At 31.9% G+C, this 20,185-nt stretch overlaps 1 protein-coding gene across 5 annotated transcripts in view; it reads left to right on the top strand.

The window, feature by feature from the left end:
* The first annotated feature begins 7,719 nt into the window (after positions 1-7,719).
* Positions 7,720-20,185, top strand: part of LOC118204686 (fibroblast growth factor receptor 4-like) — a 135,006-nt gene continuing 122,540 nt past the window's right edge. For 3 of the 5 annotated variants that reach the window (XR_015043069.1, XM_085823958.1, XM_085823955.1), the window contains exons 1-2: positions 8,067-8,188; positions 13,471-13,577. Coding sequence is in view for 3 of the 5 variants with exons in the window: in XM_085823958.1 (XP_085680084.1) it covers positions 8,172-8,188; positions 13,471-13,577 (124 nt within the window). In the remaining 2 variants the exon portion in view is untranslated. Of the gene's footprint in view, positions 8,031-8,066; positions 8,189-13,470; positions 13,578-20,185 lie in introns of those variants that run through there. The other 2 variants (XM_085823956.1, XM_085823957.1) reach the window with 2 other exon arrangements.

Raw genomic sequence — 20,185 nt, 5'->3', positions numbered from 1 at the left:
AAATTTACCTGGTTATTGGTACCTCAAGGTTGAAATCGTAAAACATACATTTCTGAAAGAAATTTGAAAATCCTGAGTAGAAAGGCAAGTACTTGATCTGGATGGAAAAGTGAAAGGGAGATTCATGTGCTTTGGGTCGCCGAGTAACATCTATAAAGCTTAATTTGTCTGAATTCATGGTTCCGGACCTGGCGAAGTACTTTAAATCATCGCTTCTGCTAAAAATAAATAAATAAAGTAACAAAAAATCTAAGAGGATTCAGATTTTAAATTGCGTAAAAGGGGCGTTTTATTAACCTTTCGTGTGCTACCTTTATTTATTAAATATCATGTTCTACGTACTCAAGCTATAAAATTCAGTTCAACAGCAATATCGCAGATGAATTTTAAAATGAGCATATCTTTAGAATTTCCGATAGCTTAGAATTGCGCGCTGGAGATAGATTTAGAATTGCGCGCTGGAGATAAAAATGTCTTCCCCCCCCTCCCCGGACAGTGTTGCCATTGCTCGCTTTGAAATCGTTTGGTTTTTTAATCAAAAATTTGTTGAAGTGTTACAAAATCTGAAATCAACAATAAAGCAAATTTCAAATTCAAATTAGGGCTTTCACATGCCTATATTCTATCGAAGATTACGTTATTCAAACTTTGATGGCTCTAGGTACCGTCGTTTTATCACAATGCGAGAAACCTACATATATTTATGCAGATTCTTCATTATTTAAGACAGGGCGATAATCTATGGTGGAAACGATTTGAAAAGTGATACAGCCTTTTAAAATTTTCAACGCAGAATTCCAAAACGAAATTATAGTCCTTCAGGGTTAATTGCCTCTTTCGACTAATAAATAAGTAAATAAAAATATGGTTAAAAAAATTAAACGCAGCCGAATTTCATACAAGATACTCAATTGATAAAAGATTTTCAGTTTTTCTTCTGTATAGTTTATTATAGAAATTGTTTACATTTGTAAATTGAATGCACCTATGTCCTGAAATTTTACAAATGCTTAGTTTATCTAAACAGATATCACCTAAATTAAGTGCACTAAAAATATGTAGCTAAACTTAATCATAACTGACCTCAAATCATGTTCCTCGTTCATTGCAAATTTTACAATAGCAACAACAACAACAACAAACAAAACAAAACAAAAAAAAAACTGAACGTTTTTATATTTTAAATACGTTCCAAAGGGGCGTTTTTTTTTTTTTTTTTTTTTTTTTTTTTTTTTTTTTTTTAATGTTTTGTGTGTTACTTTTATTTATTAAATATCATGTTCTTCACACTTGAACCATAAAATTCAGTTCAACAGCAATATCGCAAAATAATTTTAAAATGAGCGTATCTTTAGAATTCCCGATACACAGTTCCGCAAGCTGGAAATAAAAAGGTGCCACCCGTAAAGTGTTGCCAATACTCGCTTTTAACTCGTTGAGTTTATTAATCAAAAATTAGTTAAAGTTTTACAAAATATGAAATAGATAATAAAACAAATTCCAAATTCCAGATGCCCATATGCAGGAGGAAACGTACGTTATTCAAAACTGGATGGCTCTAGGTACCCTTGTTTTATCACAATGCGAGAATTATCATGTTCTTCGTACCTAAACCATAAAATTCAGTTCAACAGCAATATCGCAAAATAATTTTAAAATGAGCATATCTTTAGGATTTCCCATACACAGTCTTGTATGCTGGAGATATTTTTTGGGGGGTGGGGTACAGTATTGCCGTTTATCACTTTGAAATCGTTGAGTTTGTTAATCAAAATTCTTTAATGTCTGATAAAATACGAAATAGGTAATAAAACAAATTCCAAATTAGGACTTCCAGATGTCCATATTAGGAGGGCCATTACGTTATTGGAAATTTAATGGTTTTACGTACCGTTGTTTTATCACAGTGCGAAAAACATACATACATTTATGCAGATTCTTCATTATTTAATTTTTGAAATATAATACAGGGCTGTAATAATTGGTTGCAACAGTTTGAAAAGTGAATCAACGCAAAACGCCAAAACAAGAAAGCTATGCCGGAAAAATAAGAATACGGGGGAGAATGCATTTAACATTGAGTAAATGGGTATCTCGGTAATTTGGCTCGATATCATCAAGCTGACAACGGTTTAAAGACTTATTTTGTCTCCAAATTTGGCAAGAAATCGCCAAAACTTGCCAAATTTGACGACAATTTGGCGATATTTTATTTTGGTTTTGTCATTGTATCACCGTAATAAGTATTGTAACTGAATAAATGTGATTACTATATTGGCTGTAACCGTAATTCCCCCCTTGTAATGCTTTCCAGTAATTTCGAGAAGCAGAAAGTACTAAAAATATCTCGGCGACGGATTGAAAGCTATTTAAGGCCGAAAAGAGAGCATCTGCTCTCAGTTGCTTAGTTATTGTCTGGTTCCGCGTGAACTGAGATATATCCGAATTAGCTTTCTCTTTAGAAACTGGTATTTTGAATTTGAACAAATCATTGAAAGAAAAATTTTTTTAATTTGCTTTGAACGTGACTTGTAACATGTTGATAATGCCTAAAAGAAAAGGATAAATTGCTGAAAAATTATGATATGTTTGTTAAATGCAGCCAAAAATGAGCTTTTGAAATGAGGATTTCCCAAATAGCATTTTGCGATTTAATGAAACAAGGAAATAAAATTGATATAGAGCTAGTAAAAAATACAAAAGCTCAAGGAAGCAGAAAAAGGAAGATCAAGATACGTTGAAACCGCTCTTTTAGAATGGTTTCAAGCTATCAGAGTAAAAATTATTCCAATTTCTGCAACATAAAAGCTGAATCACAAAAGCTGCAGAATTTGCTAAAATGCTAGAATGAATTTTGTGCCAACTGATGGATGGCATACAAAATGGAAAGAGAAATAGCCTTGTTTATCGGAGACTACATTGTGAGAAGCAAGGGGCAGGTCACCATTCGACTGAGATATGGATAAAAGACATTTTTTATTGGGTCTTCTAAAAGAATAGACCGCAAGAAATTTATAACACTGATGAAACTGGTCTGTTCTACAGAACATTACCGGACACACATTAATGTTTAAACGTGAAACAGCAGCTGGTTTAAGAAATTTAAAGAACGAGTTACTGTATTATTAATGTGCAGTATGGATACAACAATTAAAAAGACGCTAGTAGTCAGAGTAGAAAATCTCGATGTTTCTTCACGCAAGTACAACTTCTATGATTCAGTCACAGTGGCGGCTCGTGGCTAAAATTAGTGGAAGTGCTGTTCAAAAAAAAAAAAAAAAAAAAAAAAAAAAAAAAAAAAAAATTAACCTTTTGTTTTAAAATTGTCTAAAAGGAAACAAAAATTTATTTTAAAAAAATTATTTTGAAACTTCATGAAATCTTACAAGAAAAAATTCAACATTTCTTTAACCAAAATTGTTACAGCTCAATGTTTGTCTATTCATTTAAAAATGAAATCCATTCTTTTTGTTTTAATTTGCGCGAAAAGATCAATAATTTTCTCCATGATCTCTGGATGACAACTGAGGAAATTGTTCTTTATTGAAAGCCATGCAAGTGCATTTAGTCTTTCCGAATTCCTAGTGCTCCTTAGAAAAGTTTTCATCCTTTTCAATGTTGAAAAGCAGCGTTCTGCCTCTGATGTAGTCATGGAAACTCTCAAGAGAATTTTTATCAGTTTCGTAATTTCACGAAAAACATCATCTAGATTATTTTCAAAGATAAATTTCAGTAGCTCAATTAATTTGCAGTATTCATGGATATCAGACCCATAACAGAATACTTTTAGCTCAGTTTCAAGCTTTTTTTTTTTTTTTTTTGTCCATCAATGGCTATGCTTCAGTGAAGCATTTCTTGTTTAACAATTTAGCAGCTGTTAAGTGTTTAGTGGAAGGATATCTGTGCATTATATCAATACATAGTTATAAAGTCATATATTTCCTTAGCTTCTGCTTTCTGCCATCAGTTTCTTTCAGAAATTCTCACAGTACTTTGAAATTCTTAATTCTAAAATAGCAGTTTTAAAATTTGTTATATATTCGTTAAGTTTAAACACATTAATTTCTCTGGATTGCATTTAGTTGTATATTATTTCAACATGAGGCATCTGATAAAAAATGCTCTAACCAAAACTTGAAATTATCACCATTTAGATATTTTAAAATTCCTGTTGCTTTTGCAATAGGAACAATTGTTTCATTTGTTGTTGTTGTTTTGTATTTGATGTTGATTGAATTTCAGAAAGGTAGTCTTTTAAAGGTTGCATATTTTCATGAACTCTGTTTATGGTCCGTATGATGAAGTTCCATCTTGTGGAGAAATACCACACGCGTGGAGTAAAACGAAATCACGTTTCCAACAGCATGCCAGAATTTCGGCACTGCAAGAGCGACAGTGCTTTTGTCTCTGCATGGCTCGCGTGCTGCTTTCTGTGTGCGCATGCGCAGAACAGCCAAACACTACGTCTCTGGAACTGTGAAGCGCGCAGTTCCAAAGACTTTCGAACGGGCTGGCTCCATGGGTGTTTTCGTTATTTTCCGCATGTGTATCGTGTAAGTAATATCTTCTGGATGCATAAGTAAATAAAGCGGCCGCAGCCCGCGCAAAACCGCTGGACACTGGTAGTTCGGTCCAACTTTCGAATCCCGGCGAACGGGCTGGCTCCATGTGTGTTTTCGTGATTTTACGCATGTGTATCGTGTATACAGTATCTTCTGGAGGCATACTTGAATAAAGCGGGCGAAGCCCCCTCAAATCCGCTGAACACTGGTAGTTCTGTCCAACTTTTGAATCCCGGCGAGCGGGCTGGCTGCATGTGTACTTTCGTGATATTCCGCATGTGTTAACATGTATGCAGTATCTTTTGCATGCATAAGTTAATAAAGCGGGCGCAGCCCAGAAAAAATCGCTGTACACTAGTTGGTCCAACTTTTGAATACCACGAAGGCATCCATCCCCTAAGGTAGCGGGCAAGCCCGCTCAGCTGTATATAAATATTATGTATTATAAAAGTATTATAAAAGTGTATTATAAAAGTTAAAAATGTATTATAAAAAATGTATTATAAAATGTATTATAAAAGCTTTCAAATGTAATTACAGGAAAGGCGTCGTTCAAAAAAAAGATAAACAAAATTTAATCTTGTCAAAATGTAAGCACTTCGAAGGAAATTACTATGCTGATATCTTTATTAGAGGCTACACGTATTATAATCAACACAGGAGAAGCAGTCTCTCAAAACACAGTTAACTCTTAAATGCATGTGGTTGCCATTCGGCAACAAAGTCATAGTTAGTCAGGTAAATCAAATCAAAACACAAGTTTTAGCTTACTGCATAGTATAACCAATTGGATACATACTGTTGACGTATATAGTTTTGAAAGCTTCAGTGTGATGGCACCACTAACCCTGTAACGGTCATTATTGTGAGTTGATGTGTAGGGTGTGAACATCATTTGTATTTACGAATTTTTGATTTTGTGTTTGTTGTTATTTTGATGTATTTAAAGTTTAAAATTGTTTGAACAAGTTTATAAGGAATGTATTATTACATAAAACTGTTATTACACACTTGCCTGTCATACTTTTTTTGTAAAAAGTTAATAATATTTTTTCAAAATTTCTAATAGAAACTTAGTTTAGTTTTTTTTTAAATATTTTTCCTATTTTATTTAATATCAGTTCTAATGTATTTTTGACTCTAAAAATAAGAATAAAAATTCATGCCTTTAAGGGTTCAGAAAATGGGGTTTTTATTTGGAAAAAAAACCACAGATGAATTGTAAATATTTCTAATATTTTGGACATCAGTTAGGGATATTACGAAGATTCGTTTTAACAAATACGTTGCAGCTGATGATAATATTGAGACAGCATGTGAAAAAAAGTGTCTGGGATACTATAGAAAATGCTAAAAGAGCTGCAGAAGGAAACTCACAGTGAAAGTGATACGGAAGAAAGTGACCACAAGCCAAGGGTCGCATGCGTTCCGCGGGCTGCCAGTTTAACACTCCTACTATAATCCATTTAGTCTTTCTGCTCCGAAGATTTACGTAACTAATCCTTTTAATATGATTCACCTAAAAAAAAAAAAAAAAAAAAAAAAAGGCCACCAAAAATGTACAGCCAGGGGCGATTCTCTAGGAGTGTCGCTGCTGTATGATTTCTCTTAATACTCTACAGCAGACCTGTCTAACCCAAAAGATTGTGGAAAAAGATTTTTGAAGTGAAAATTTAAATTAAAATACCTGCCAGCCGGGGCGGATCAGGTCCGTTTAATCCAACTCGTCTAATCGGGAGTTGACTAGCTTGTCTACAGGCTGTCTAATAAAAGACAAATATATAGCTTAGATACGCACAGGGTCATTCCTAGTGCGGCTGCAGCGCGTAAAAGTATGCGGGCGGCGAAAATCAGGAGCTGCCGAACTCTCGCGATTCCACACCTAAATATCTTTAATTCATTTAAGTACTTGTCATATGTAAGTATTGTTTATACAGTTTGTCATATGTAGGTACTTAATGATTGCGAAATAAAAGTTTTATTCATCATTGAGAATTTTTTTTTTTTAAATTTGGAGGCGGCAATCTTAGGAAAGTACGCGGGCAGCTAATGGCTTAGGAAACGGCCCTGGATACGCTAGTTAAGTTTTATAATCTTCACTTTCTTTTCTGAGAATATTGCTAAATTAGCGTGCCAGATAGCTATTTAGCTTTATTTATTTATTTATTTATTTTTCTAATGAATTTAAAGTAGAATCTAAATGCGTAAATCAGACTGCAGTTTCAAATTTTTATCCTTAAGACTATAATCTGAAATTTTCAGATAGCATTCTTCTCCGCGTTCCTAAATCATTACAGTTGTTTTGTTCTGTACTGTGTGTTTCGCAAAAATATGGCTTTTATGAAGGTAGCTAGGCTGAAATTTAATCATGAATGACTCGCTTGTGTTTATTGCTTTTAAATCGCTTAGTTTGGTGATGAATAATAAAATAAATTTAAAAGAAAAATTAAATATCTTACGCTTTGTAGAACTTTCTTTTTGTTTCGTTTTCCCTAGTAATAATGGAAATAAAACTCTTAACATGGAATTCTTCATTATTAATATCACTGTGATGATAATTTAGCTGACATCGTAATTTTCATTCGAATGTTTCGATAGAGTAAAAGAGGTATAAAAAGGGTATGTAGCTGTTGAAATCTGGTGGTGATTTCTTTTGAATACATTACCTTCAGTAAAAGTTATTTTCTAACACTTCAATTAAATTCGGTATGCAATTCAGTCTCATTATTATTTACGTGGATTGACAATCCAAGTAAAAAATGTCCCCCGTTTTGGACCACCGCACCTCTTAGCTACGCCACTAAGATTATTGGAAGTCAATAGGTGCCCCGTTTTTCAACGATGCGAGGAACATAAGTACTGCATACAGATTCTTCATTATTTAATAAAAAATACTAAAGGCATTACATCACATAATTAAATAATGAGCTTAGAATTTTTGAGACAGATTAAAAGAGGGCGAATTGATTTTATTGTGTTGGTTGTTTACAAAGCAAAAATGTCCGTTTTGCAGTTCAGTGAACGCCCTTCGTTTTCGTTTATTCTATCTACTGCTTTTGTTTGTAACTTCATCCTTTTAGCGGGAGGAGCGGCATCTTCCCAGGATGAAGTGGACCGACCGAGTTCGCGGAAAAAGTTTCTCGCTCACTCTCTCGTAGGTCGTTGGCGGTACTTTCTCGTACTGTTCTCGTAGCTTTGGCGGCAGACAGCGCAAAGTTAATTCTCAGTCTCTGTCATCTTACGGTAACCCAAACACGTGCGTAGCAGATGTCTTCATCTTATTGTATTTAGTGAGAATAGGAACATCTTTTCCTGGGTGAAAAGAGACGATGATAACTATTGATATTTTATTCACGGTTAACTGAATTCGAAGAAGGAAAGACTAAATGGGAAACATCCGAAATAAACGAAACTCCTCGCAATAAATGAAAATAAGAGTTTCAAGGACGAATCTGCGTGGGATGCTCTGTGAGTCAATCTTTCTCTGTTATGAGTGTTCAAACAGAAGTTTCGATTTTTATTGTCAGAAATGTTAGGTTAATACTAATTTGTTTGCATTTTCGGAGTGATAGACTGAAGAATATAAAATTTTTATTCTTTGTTCATCGAATGATTTCGTGTTTTAAGTTCGTATGACCTCGTTGAGTAAAATTAAATTTTACCAAATATGTTTTTTTACATTGCGTGGTATTTTGTTGAAAATGAGTAATTCCTTTTTAAAAATTTAACAGCTATGAAAGAAGGAACATTTTCTGAAGTGTGCTGAGAATGTTATGAAATTTCATGTTTAGGGAGAATTAATTAAATGCCTAAATTTATTTTTATTTATTTCGTATTGTTTTTTTAAATCAATTTCGCCCTTTATTTCGGTGATTAAGTAATGAAAATTTTAATCCGCCACTAAATACAGCTTCTGATTCAAACTAATTATAATAAGTGTAATTTAGTTTTCATTCTGCTATATTAAATAACCGAAACTTTAATGTATGGAAGTAACTTTATAAAGTTTTTAGAATTTTCGCAATTTTATAACGGAAGACTTAAAGTGTTTTAATATTAATGATGACATAGAAATGACTGTTCTACAAAAAATTTCATATTTAATATTTTATAAAGCATTCATTTAAATAATAAATAAGCATTAATTTAAGTAATAATTCATTTAAATAATAACGAATTCATTTTGACTTCTATAAATTTATAACTGAATATAAATCTATAGTTAATAGCGATTTTAATGTTTAATGCTAATTAATGCATTCATTAAATAAAAAGCATTCATATAAATAATAAAGAATTCATTTTGACTTTTATAAAATTATGACTGAGTGTATATTTGTAATCAAAATTGAACTCTTACCACTGTTAAGTAAAATGCCAAAAATTAATTTTGTATCCATTAGATTTTCAGAAAAGTAGATTGACTGTTTTGTGTATTTAAAAGGGTATTAATGGTTTTCCTGTGTTTACTGTTATCTTGAAATCAATTTCCATAAATGTCATCTGCTAAAAGCAGTTTCCAAAATAAAGTGTCTATAAATTGCAGTTTGAAGTAATCAGATAAAAAATTAGTTTATTTTTCCTTTTTTAATCAATTAGTTTGCTATATTTTTTAATAGTGACTGAAGTAAGTTTTTTTTTTTTTTTTTTTTTTTTTTTGGCTGGGGGATAACAAATGATACTAATAAAACTAAGCAGCTGAATAGAAATAAATAAATAAATATTTTGTTTTAATGTTTTTAAAATATATTTGCACCCCTCTATTTGTAGTTTAAAATATGTGCAATTTTCTGTAGCCTCAAAAATTAAAAAAATTGTGAAAATATGTGATTTATAATTTCAAAATATGCATTTAGTAGAAGAGGTTATGGAGAAATCCAAGAGCTGTGAATTATCCTGTCATGTATTCTAACTATGAGCGCAAATATGTTACAAAGACTGCTGTCTGACTGCTTATGCAGTACTTTTGTAAAAGAACATTGTTTTGTCTTTTTGTTTTGAACATTTTTATTTTTATTTCTTTTTATTTTTAAAAATGAACATGAACTATACAGTACAGGCACATTATTTTTCACAGCTGTACAATTTATTAAGTGTTGCACTAAATGTCAAAATCTCATACTTTCATATCTGTAAGTATGTTAAACATATGGGATACAGTTCAGTAGAGAATACTTAGACCCTATCTAGTTGCATATAATTTATATTAATAAGCTCTATGAAATTAATGGTAAATAGAAAAAAATGAATTATAACAAATAATAAATTAAAATAACAAAACATTTGAGTTCATTACTTGCAGCAAAATTTGTAACTGGAAATTAAAAAAAAATTTTGTTCGAGAATTAAATCTTTTATATGTTTGCACATTTTTTTAAAAAATTTTTTTTAAAAATTATTTTAGCTTTTTTTCTTTTTTTTTAGGATTTAAATTTGCTTTTTTTACTTTTATACGTGTTTGTTAAAAATTAAATTTAAATTTGTTTAAATACATATATATATGTATATTATTATTATATAGGCAATGCTGTACACAAATATTGTACAAAATGTTTCATAAATTTAGAATCTAAAACAAATGTGTAATGAGCAGAAAAAGGGCAAACATTTTCACTTAAAAATCACTCAACATTTATTAATAAAATGGGTTACAGTAGAGTGAAGGGTACCCCTTGTATTATACCTAAATATAGTTTTATAAAAAGTAAATTATTTTCATAATTGTTTCGAGCAATGGCAGGAGTGGTGGAGCAAGTGTGTGTGTATTCGTAAGGAGCCTACTTTGAAGGTGATGTAAATGTGTATCTGTGTTGTGGTAAAAAAGAGTTACAATGAAATTCCAGGAACTTTCTGACTGCCCTTCGTATTATACAAACCAATACAGTTTTAAAGAAGACTACTTTAGAATGATACATTGGTGTGATATGTTATACAGTCAAAAGTTGTTAATCCGGACTCGTCAGAGTGGTGTCCAAGTATTTCAGGCATGTTAGAAAAATTTTGCATATATCAAATCAATTTTTTAGGAACTTTATATCCAGTTATCGCTTAGTTTTTTTTGTACATGGAATATAAAATTATCTTGTCAACCATGAATGTTGTTAAAGGTCTACCTAAGCTACACCAATTAATCCTGTGGAATTCTGAAGGAACTGACATCTCTTTTATTTAATAAGCAATCAATATTTGACTTGCTTTTATTTGTGCTTCATAAAAGGGCTTTTGTTGATTTCTGCTACAGTACACTCCTGATTATCTGCAGAATTGGGTGGCGCGGCCGTCGCGGATAACAAAAATCGCGGATAATCTGAGAAAAAGCTAAAAACAGGTATGGCAAAAGGAAAAACAGTCATTCCAACTTTGAAAAATCGTTTTATATACAATAAAGAGTAAAATAAAGAGCAGAAAATGTTTAACTAACGCTTAATATTTTAGTACAGTCAAAAGTCGTTAATCCGGACTCGTCGGGACTTCGGCGATTCCGGATTATCGATCATCAGTTTAAATCTGGTAAAATGGCATGCAGAAATTATAAAATTCAAAATATGAAACCGTAATTTATGAAATAAAGAACAATTATGATCTAAAGGGTATCAAAATTTACAAAAAAAAGCTTAATATTTATTTGTTTACTTTATTAAACATTTCTTTCAATGTAAGTTGTTTAAGTTGCTTCGTTTTTTATGTAATAATATATTCTCTTTAATTCTATAAACAGACATAATTTCTTGTTCAGTTACAAAGTTCCGCTGTTCAAGTCCTATAATTGCTGTGTCGAGAATACCGACTAATTTGTCAATCGAAATTTTTTCGTTTTCAATAACCTCTGTCACTTTCTTCGCTATCTGAAGCGAATTACTATGAGGAGGCATTTGATTTAAATCATATCAAAGATGGATTACATCGAGATGAAATACTACATTGAGTAAGCAATTATAAGCCAAATAAAATAAAACATCTTCCCTTAAGATAAGGATAGTGCTGACAGATCAATTTCCAATTCATTGCAGGATGCTGCAGGGTTAAAGATAAACAAAGTTTAGATAAACAAACGTTAAAGTTTAAATAAACAAAGGATATGCCTTTATCCATTTTTTGCAGCAATTCCACTTTTTGTTTAATGAACTCCGAAAGATACTTTCGCTTTGTATATCCTTTACATATTAGTAAATATATATCGGAAATTCTATTTGACATAATCGAAAGTTCAAGCTTACTTTTATAAAATTGCTCTAACATTCTGCAAAAAATAATATCCGGATCCAATTCGAAGATTAAGGAACAACGCAATCTGCAACATTAACTGAATTAGATAATTTTAGCTTAGCTTATACCGTCCATTATACATTAAATGCGCATTCGTAAACGTATTTTGCGCATGCACACACGCATATTCGCAGCCGTTTCTGCGCAGCGACGCATGTGCAGAAAGTTTGTAGCTTTGAGGTCCGGATTATAGATCATTCCGGATTATGGGTGTCCGATTTAACGACTTTTGACTGTAATTACTGTAATTTCGCGCGTATAGTCCATGGACTATCTGTGTTTAAAATGCGAATTTTTGAAGCTGCGGATGATACGCTGGTTGTTCACGGTTAAAAATTGAAATTTAAAAAACACGCTGTCATGAACTGCCGATGATCAAATATAAAAAAAGCGCGAGATTCCAAGAAAACATTCGTATGTATCGTATCGATAGTAAATCATAGAGCATAATGCAGAACGAATTAGTAGTAGCAAGTAGAGCTCCTAAAATCAAGGCTGGCGCATCAAGCGATGCCAGGATATGAGCCAAAGAAAGTCTTGTATGAGCACTCACTTAGCGCAACCAAAGTCTTGTATCCCAGTATCCTTCACACTGCTTTAACGCAACTGCCGGGAGGGGAAAAGTAATTGATACATCAGCTCGGTTTTTAGGAGCCGTAGTAGCAAGTACCTGGAGTACGAAAAAAAAAAGCGTGATTCGTTTACTTATAAAGCGTGGTTTGGCAACACCGAGTGAGTGGTGTCGAAGGTCACATTTCATTACCACTTATCACGAGTATAGCACTTGCACAGTATTTTGTTTTCGTATTTTGTCTTTCATCTTCGATAACATTGATGAAACATCACCGGAATTTTACTGCTGAGTTAAACTCAAGGTAGTTGAGAAAGCTGAAAAAGATGGAAATAGAGAAGTGGGCCGTTATTGGTTTAATCCTAGTATTCAGTGCACACGGGATTTGGCGACTTTATGATGAGCAGTGTAAACGGGACATATACGATGAGTAGTTAACGGGTCATTCAAAGAAAATATATAGTTAAACATAGTATATATACTATGTGTGTATATACATATACTATGTGTGTATACTATATATATATACGTTCTTTGGATCATTTTTGGTGTTGGCGATAATTTTCAAAGTCGCACCAAGGCTGCACCGTATACTAGGATTTTACCCCGTTATTTTGAAGCGGACGAGAAAGCGGTGAGAAATTGGCGCAAACAAAAGGATGCGTTTAAAAAGCATGGGAATATTGCCGTATTAAAAAAACGTAATTTCGGACGTATAGTCCGCGGACTATTCGGTGGTGCGGACTATCTGACGATTTTTGAAATTTTTTTTATATAAAATCATGTCTGCGGACTATACGTGCGAAATTACGGTACATTAACATGACATATTAGAGAAACACAATTATTGGATCTGTGAATGTGTATTTCTTAATCTTCTTATGACATGGTTTTTGTTGTTTGGATATTCAAGTTTTATTAAAGAATTCTGCGTATATTTAATAGTGCAACAAGTTATATTCACTATGTCAGTGATTATGACCAATGAATATTTTTAGTACTTAATTATAGTATAGTGTGTTTTGGCATTGTACAGCTAAGTTTCTTATTAAAGATAATTATTTATTTCAGATCTGGTGCTCAGTGTAAATCGCAGAGAAATAAAATGTATCCAATTTACATACCAACAGTTTTATTCCTTTTTATAATCTCCATTATTCAGGCTTCATCTCTAAATGGTAAGTATTTTCATCTTGAAAATTTAGAATAATTTTAATGTAATACATTTACATACACCTAACAGGGAGGAAAGCAATTGTAAACTGTACTTTCATTTTTATGAATTTAAGTGCTATATATATATATATTTTATTATTGTTGTCAGTGAATTGCTTTTATTTATTTATTTTTATTTTACCTTAAAAAAATAAGATGAAAATTGTGATCTGAATTTCAGATTACAATCTAGCATCATAAAAGCTCATTTTTAAAAAATTAGGAAAATGTTTAAAAAATTTTAAAATATGAAGCATCATGTAAATTAAAAATATAGGATTCTGTATCATTTTCATAACATACAGAGTTAGAACCATCCTTTATTAATTATGATAAAGCTGCAGATGTTCAAAAAATTATCAGTTGGATATATATAACAAATTAAATATATTTTCAATTAGATTTCATAATAGATTATTACTAAAAGTGAAATGAAAATTTAAATTATTAGGAACTGCTTTTTTTCTCCTTTAAATGATTGCTCTGTTTGTAACAAGATTCATTAAATTTTAAACTAAAAACTTAATACTTTGCCAGAAGGCAATATTTAATCTCATGGGCTTGAGATTAAAACATATTTCGTGTAGTAGAAACACTTGGCACGACAATTTCATTATTCTTTTGATTGTTCTCATAAGTCAGATTTTGTCAATCCTGTGTTTTATATGTTAAATGAAAGATGTAATTTATTAAAAGAAAGGCTGCATAAAATTTGCTTATGTACAGAGCTTATTATTGCTATTTTTTAAAGCTATCACTGGTGGTTATTGCTTAGTTAATTGAAAAAACTGTCATACTTAGCACAGTGCAATATACATATGCAAAATTCCATTATTGTCTCTGTGGTGGCTGCTTTAACAAAAAAGTACTTCTCAGATATACTGTATATTGGCTTATATGGAAAGTTCTAGACAGATGTCATTCAAAATATTTGGCCATTAATGCCAATCAAAATATACCTAAATATAACCTCTGATCTATATTTAGAAAGCATTTCTGCTAATTATAAAAGATAAAACACAGGACATGTGACTCAGATATGGGAAAAAATGACGAAGATATTTAATTTCAGAAATTGAGATCATATTCATGGTCTGAAAGCAAACCAAAGAATGAAATGCTTCCATTTGTACATAACTAAAATTGAAATATCTGTTTATAAAAAGGTTTAATGGGTTAAGTAATGGGCATTCTTAGGCAGACTGCTGTGAAAGATACTGATCAATGTAGTTTTTCACCCTACCAAAAAGATCTTATCTACAGAATCTTATAAAACACATATTCTAGGAAATATAGACAGGCTTCATTATTGGAATATAGCCAGTTTTTAATACTTTACATAAATAAGAATTAAGTTTTTAGTTTAATAATTTTTTTGTATTTTATTAGACTGAGTCTTAAATAAACTGAATGAGAATATTAATAGCATATTTTAGCGTATGAAAATTTATAATTACTTATGTGAAAATGCATACTCTGTGTAACAAAATTACAAATTAAAGAATGAACTGCACTACAAAATCATAAAAGAATATCACCGAACGATATTTAAAATGACATTTTAAAGACAAACCGGAAATTATGTGAAAAATCCCAAAATTTGAAATTGTTTATTTCAGTCCAGTTTCTTGTAAAATGAGTCAAAACTTCTCACATATATAATAATGATGAGTGTAAACTTTTATTAAATAGTATGTCATCTAAAAAGTTCTGATGTTTTCAAATCGAAGCACTTTCCTTCTTATTACTTTGTTACTGCCGATATGGAATGACCTTGGTAAAGGCAGATTTTAAAATATGGTCTTTTTAAATATAGATTTTGTTTCAGTGCAGTGCTAAAAAGAGAGGAACCAAAAGGCCATTTTCATTATATTATGTTCTTTTATTTAAAAACGGGGAAAAAAAACTAGTCACTCTGCTCGTAAAATTTATGCTGTATATGGACAAAGTGTTGCTTCTGGCAACAGAGTTTCGAAATGGTTTAAGAAGATTAAGTGCAGAAATTTGAGTATCAAACATGATAATCTGCTCTGGGTTACCATTCTTTGTAAACAAGGACATGCTCAAAGAAGCTATCACTGAAAATCCACATTGTACACTTCAGGAATTTTGTGACAGACTGAATATTCGAAAAAGTACAGTAGATGATCATTTGAAGAAGATTGGGTACGTCTGTTGCTACGATGTATGGTTACTCAGCATATGCAAATATACATTATTGTACAGTTTTTTCACAAAAACAATATCATTTTCTGCTAAAAAGGGCTCTAAAGGTGGAAATGATGAAACATTTTTCTGTTTTACACAACTAACCCTCATACCCAGTTCCCTTTCAAATCCTTTTACTTATGAACATTCAAAGAATTACCTTGCAGGCAGAGATTTAATTTTCTCAGTTTTGAGAATGCTTCTGAAAGGGCAATGTCATATTAATTTCATTTACAAATAAAATTTTTGGCAAGTCTTAGTGGACCCTAGTTTGACAAACTAAACTAAATGGCACTTTTCTGTTTTGAGAGCGCAAATGGTAAAGTTGCCAGTAGTGATACAACTGATGCAAAACGGACTATCTTCGTTGGTAACATTTTACGCCTCATTTTCAAAACAAGTTGCAGCCATTTCTTATCAGATTGATTTTCTTTCAATACTGGCATACAATTACATAGAATTTTTACAAGACAGTTAAATTTTATGACTGAGGAAAGATTTTACAAGACAGTTAAATTCAAATTTCTTCCTTGGCAATAGAGATGATATTACTATATGAAATCAAGAAAACTGAAGACTACACTAAATTAGAAGCCTTAATTGCTATCCATAACTACCTAATATAAGCACAGATATTGTAATTTCCCATCAATGTTACTATGAGTTCTTAAGCTTTACTTGATAAAAATGCCATTCAAACATGACATAACTGTCAGCTGTTATTTGTACTTACTCCTGCAGCTTAATGCAACTATGGGGGCTGAACCTTATCCTTAGGAAAGGGCTCTGAAGCTCTGTCAATTAAAAACTAAACTTAGTGGCGTAACAGCCCTAATGGGCCAAGGCCTGCCAGTGCCCAAAATCTGCTTTCTTGACCGTGGGCCCCGGGGTGCAGAAGCATATGCCCTGAACAAATGGTTAGCTTGTCGCAGGACCCTTAGTGTTTAGTCCCCAAGCGAACTTGGTACTCATTTTATCGACCCAAGAGGTGGAAATCAAGGAATGAAAGGCTGAGTTGACTTCGGCCAGCCTGGGTTTCGAACCTCGGACCTGTGGAGCTGCTTCATGATGCGCTAGCCACTGCACAACTGGGCCTCAAAGCTCTGTCAATATTAGGCCTAAATATGAGCTGGTTGGCAACAAAAAAGTTAAAACACTGGACAAAGCCTTTGCTAGCCTCAGCCACAGTGTAACCAGAAATTTTTGAGCTAAAGTTGCAAGAGAAGAATAAAAAATTAGCATAGGAAGGTCATAGATGATGGAATTATTTGTGATGTCACAAGTACATAGTTTACATGACCTCTGGTGTTATCACAAATTAAATCTATATGTGTTCCTTAAGTTATGGACTGCAGCTCATTCTTCGTCATTATATTACATAAATAAGTTTTGATGAAAATTTTAACTACATTGCTAAGCTTCCATTATGAAAAATCTTCATTTCTTAATGAATTCTCTGTTAATTTGTTATTTTTTGGCTAATTTTTCATATCCATTGTTGGGTGCTTTTCATGTTTGGATTATTGGCACTGTCGTATTAATTCTTTTAAGCTAGCAATTTATTTTATTTTTTTTTTTTATTGAGGTAGTATTTTATTTTTACAAACTAGGCGTTCTGAAATCTGGTGCTGAAGTTTTTCATATTACTCGTTATTCACACTTTAGTTAACATAGCAGCTATAATCTGACCTCAGAATCCTACTAACAGATTATGTTACCCATAGGAAATAATAAACAAAGCAGTCAATGAAAAATGTGAAAACATAAGCAACTAATTGAAAATTGGACACACATGCACTCATGGGCTGCAACTACAGAACTGTCAGTTGCTAACTTTTATTTAAGCCTGAATAAATTATTACATTCTATTAAATTAATTTTAATAAGCTAGAGATTTTATGATGCATTAATTTTTTTTAACCAGAAAATAACACAAGAAAATGAAAAAGCAGAAAATTTTCATAGACATAAATTTAGTAATACAGGTTTGTCAAAAATAGCTATTATGTGAAAAATTGAATGATCTGGCAACACTGTAAAACCAAAAAAAAGCATGGCACTTATCAGCTGTACAAGCAAGAACAGGAGTGTTGAAATCTACTGGTTGTCTGGTGCACTGATCCCATGCAGAGGAATGGACTAAAGTCCATAACTTTATAGTTATGTTTAAGTGCTTAAAAATTGATACACAGTGACACTTTTAGTAATAAATGGTAGTTTTCGACTAGAGGTAAGTAATATTTGTGTCAAATTAAATAAGTAACTAAATGCAAATAAATGTAATAAACTATAAACAATTTTTCATCACTAATTACAAAATACTACTTTATAATTGCTGCTTATGTCAAATAAAATAATTATTAAAATTTATCAGAAGTTTATAAGATGTTAGAAATGATTTTTCAGTGAAATATTCAAACAACCCCCCCCCCCAAATATTTTAACTCATAAACACAGAGGTGGAGTCTTACTGCTGTATGGCTGCGCCAATATTCTAGAACTGCGAAACTGCTTATAAGTTATACAGTTATTTGGCTCCTTTTCAGTACTTTCAAGTTGACATAAAATATAACTATTCCTAAATTTTTATTAAACTCTATCCATTAGTTTTTTTAAAATAATTTTTTTAATTTGACGGCGGTCGTAGAGACCTCACCTGTGCGTTTACGTTACTTTTCTCGCTTGAGGGGGAGACTACTTAAGTCATTTCAGCAGCTGGCCTGATAAGAGTTTGTGTGACTCTAGAGGTCTGACATATGTTGGTACTATTAAAAACATTAAAAAAAGAGAGTGAATTACCAGGTGAATTTTTGGCAAATAAAATGAAAAGTGAAGGATCTTTCCTTTATGCATTCACAGATAGAATGACTCTTTGTTTCATATGTGCCTCAAAAATTAAGAAGTGTTATTCTCATTTCTTCAATGCATCATTCGAAATCAGAAGACTTTAAAACTGGGAAACCAGAAATAACAACGTTTACAATTTGACTAAAGGAGGTGTAGATGCATTGGATGAAAAAAGTTGTAAACATTCTACAAGCCAAAGAGCAAGGCGATGGCCAATGGCCATACTCTTTAGGTTACTTCATGTAAGTGGAATTCATGTACATGTAATACATTAATCATTAAGAGATAGTGCCAAATTGGAAAAAACTGATTTTTTGATGGAATTATCATCAGAATTAGTGAAACGATATATGGAACAAAGGCTTCAAAAGCCAAATGTGAACTGAGAACTAAAAATGTGTATTCCGAGAGTGCTAGGAGTTTCCAGCGGAATCTATTCTAGCCCAGATTTAATTGATACCCTTAAAAAGCATTAAAAATGCTCTCTATGCCCCCTAACTGAGAAGAAAAACTGCCTATCTATATTTCAGCTGCAAGAATCCGATATGTTATGAATGTGAAATTGTGTTGAAAATGCTTAAAATAATGTTCTGCAGTTTTTAAATATTCTTCATATATTATCCTTTTTTGCATTATTTTATATAATCCAGATTCTGTAGATGGAAAATTTATTAAATAGTTTAATTTGTACATATTTGCAAGTGTGTAGTGTTTATTTTAGTTATTTGATTAAGTGTTCAGTACTTTGTCATAAGTAATTTAAAAATTAATTTTTAATGCATTAATTTTAGAGTTTTATATTTTTAAAATGCATAAAATAGAATGCGGTCTGAGAGACCCATCCTCTGTGTTTATGTAACAGAAAATGAACATCTGTACTTAAGGGTTAATAATGTCTTTAGCATAATGCCTCGATAAACATATATCTAAATTAAGGGTCTTCAACCTTTCATGCCCGAGGGCCACATCAATAAATTCAAGGATCCGAGGGCCATATGTCTGTCAAAAATAGTGTAGTCAGAAAAATTATATATAAAAAAAAGAGGTTTGTTTTGCAGGACTACAACTGATTCTAGGTGAAGAGATAGTGTTACTGATTTGTATATATATGTTACCGTGAAAGACCGAAATTGGAGAATGTTGACTTTCACCGGAGAATGTCAACATTCACCATATTCGTCGGTGAAAGATCGAATATTGCATTACATTCTTGTATATTTGGACCCTTACCAGTGTATGTCGACAACCACAGATATGCTCTGGTGTATGTCGAAAAGAGAGGAGTATATGTACACCTGTCATTGCAAAAGGAAGTGTTCCACAAATAAATGCACCTGGAAAAGCAAGGGCCTCTTGTGCAATCCAAAGTGTCATAATTGTTTAAGTTGTTGCAATAAATAAGATTTGAATCACATAATTTAGTAAGTTTTTAACTTGTATTATTTTCCTTTTTCATTTTGAATGTACTGTGTGTTTTAAGTTCTTATGTTCTTAAGTTCTTATTTTAAGTCTCAAG

The sequence above is a fragment of the Stegodyphus dumicola genome, chromosome 9 (assembly GCF_044657685.1).
Source record: "Stegodyphus dumicola isolate Sdum_Otavi_A_Nest chromosome 9, ASM4465768v1".
In the NCBI taxonomy this organism is placed as follows: domain Eukaryota; kingdom Metazoa; phylum Arthropoda; class Arachnida; order Araneae; family Eresidae; genus Stegodyphus; species Stegodyphus dumicola.
Note: the sequence above shows the minus strand (reverse complement) of the source record. Positions and strands in the feature narration are given on the sequence as shown.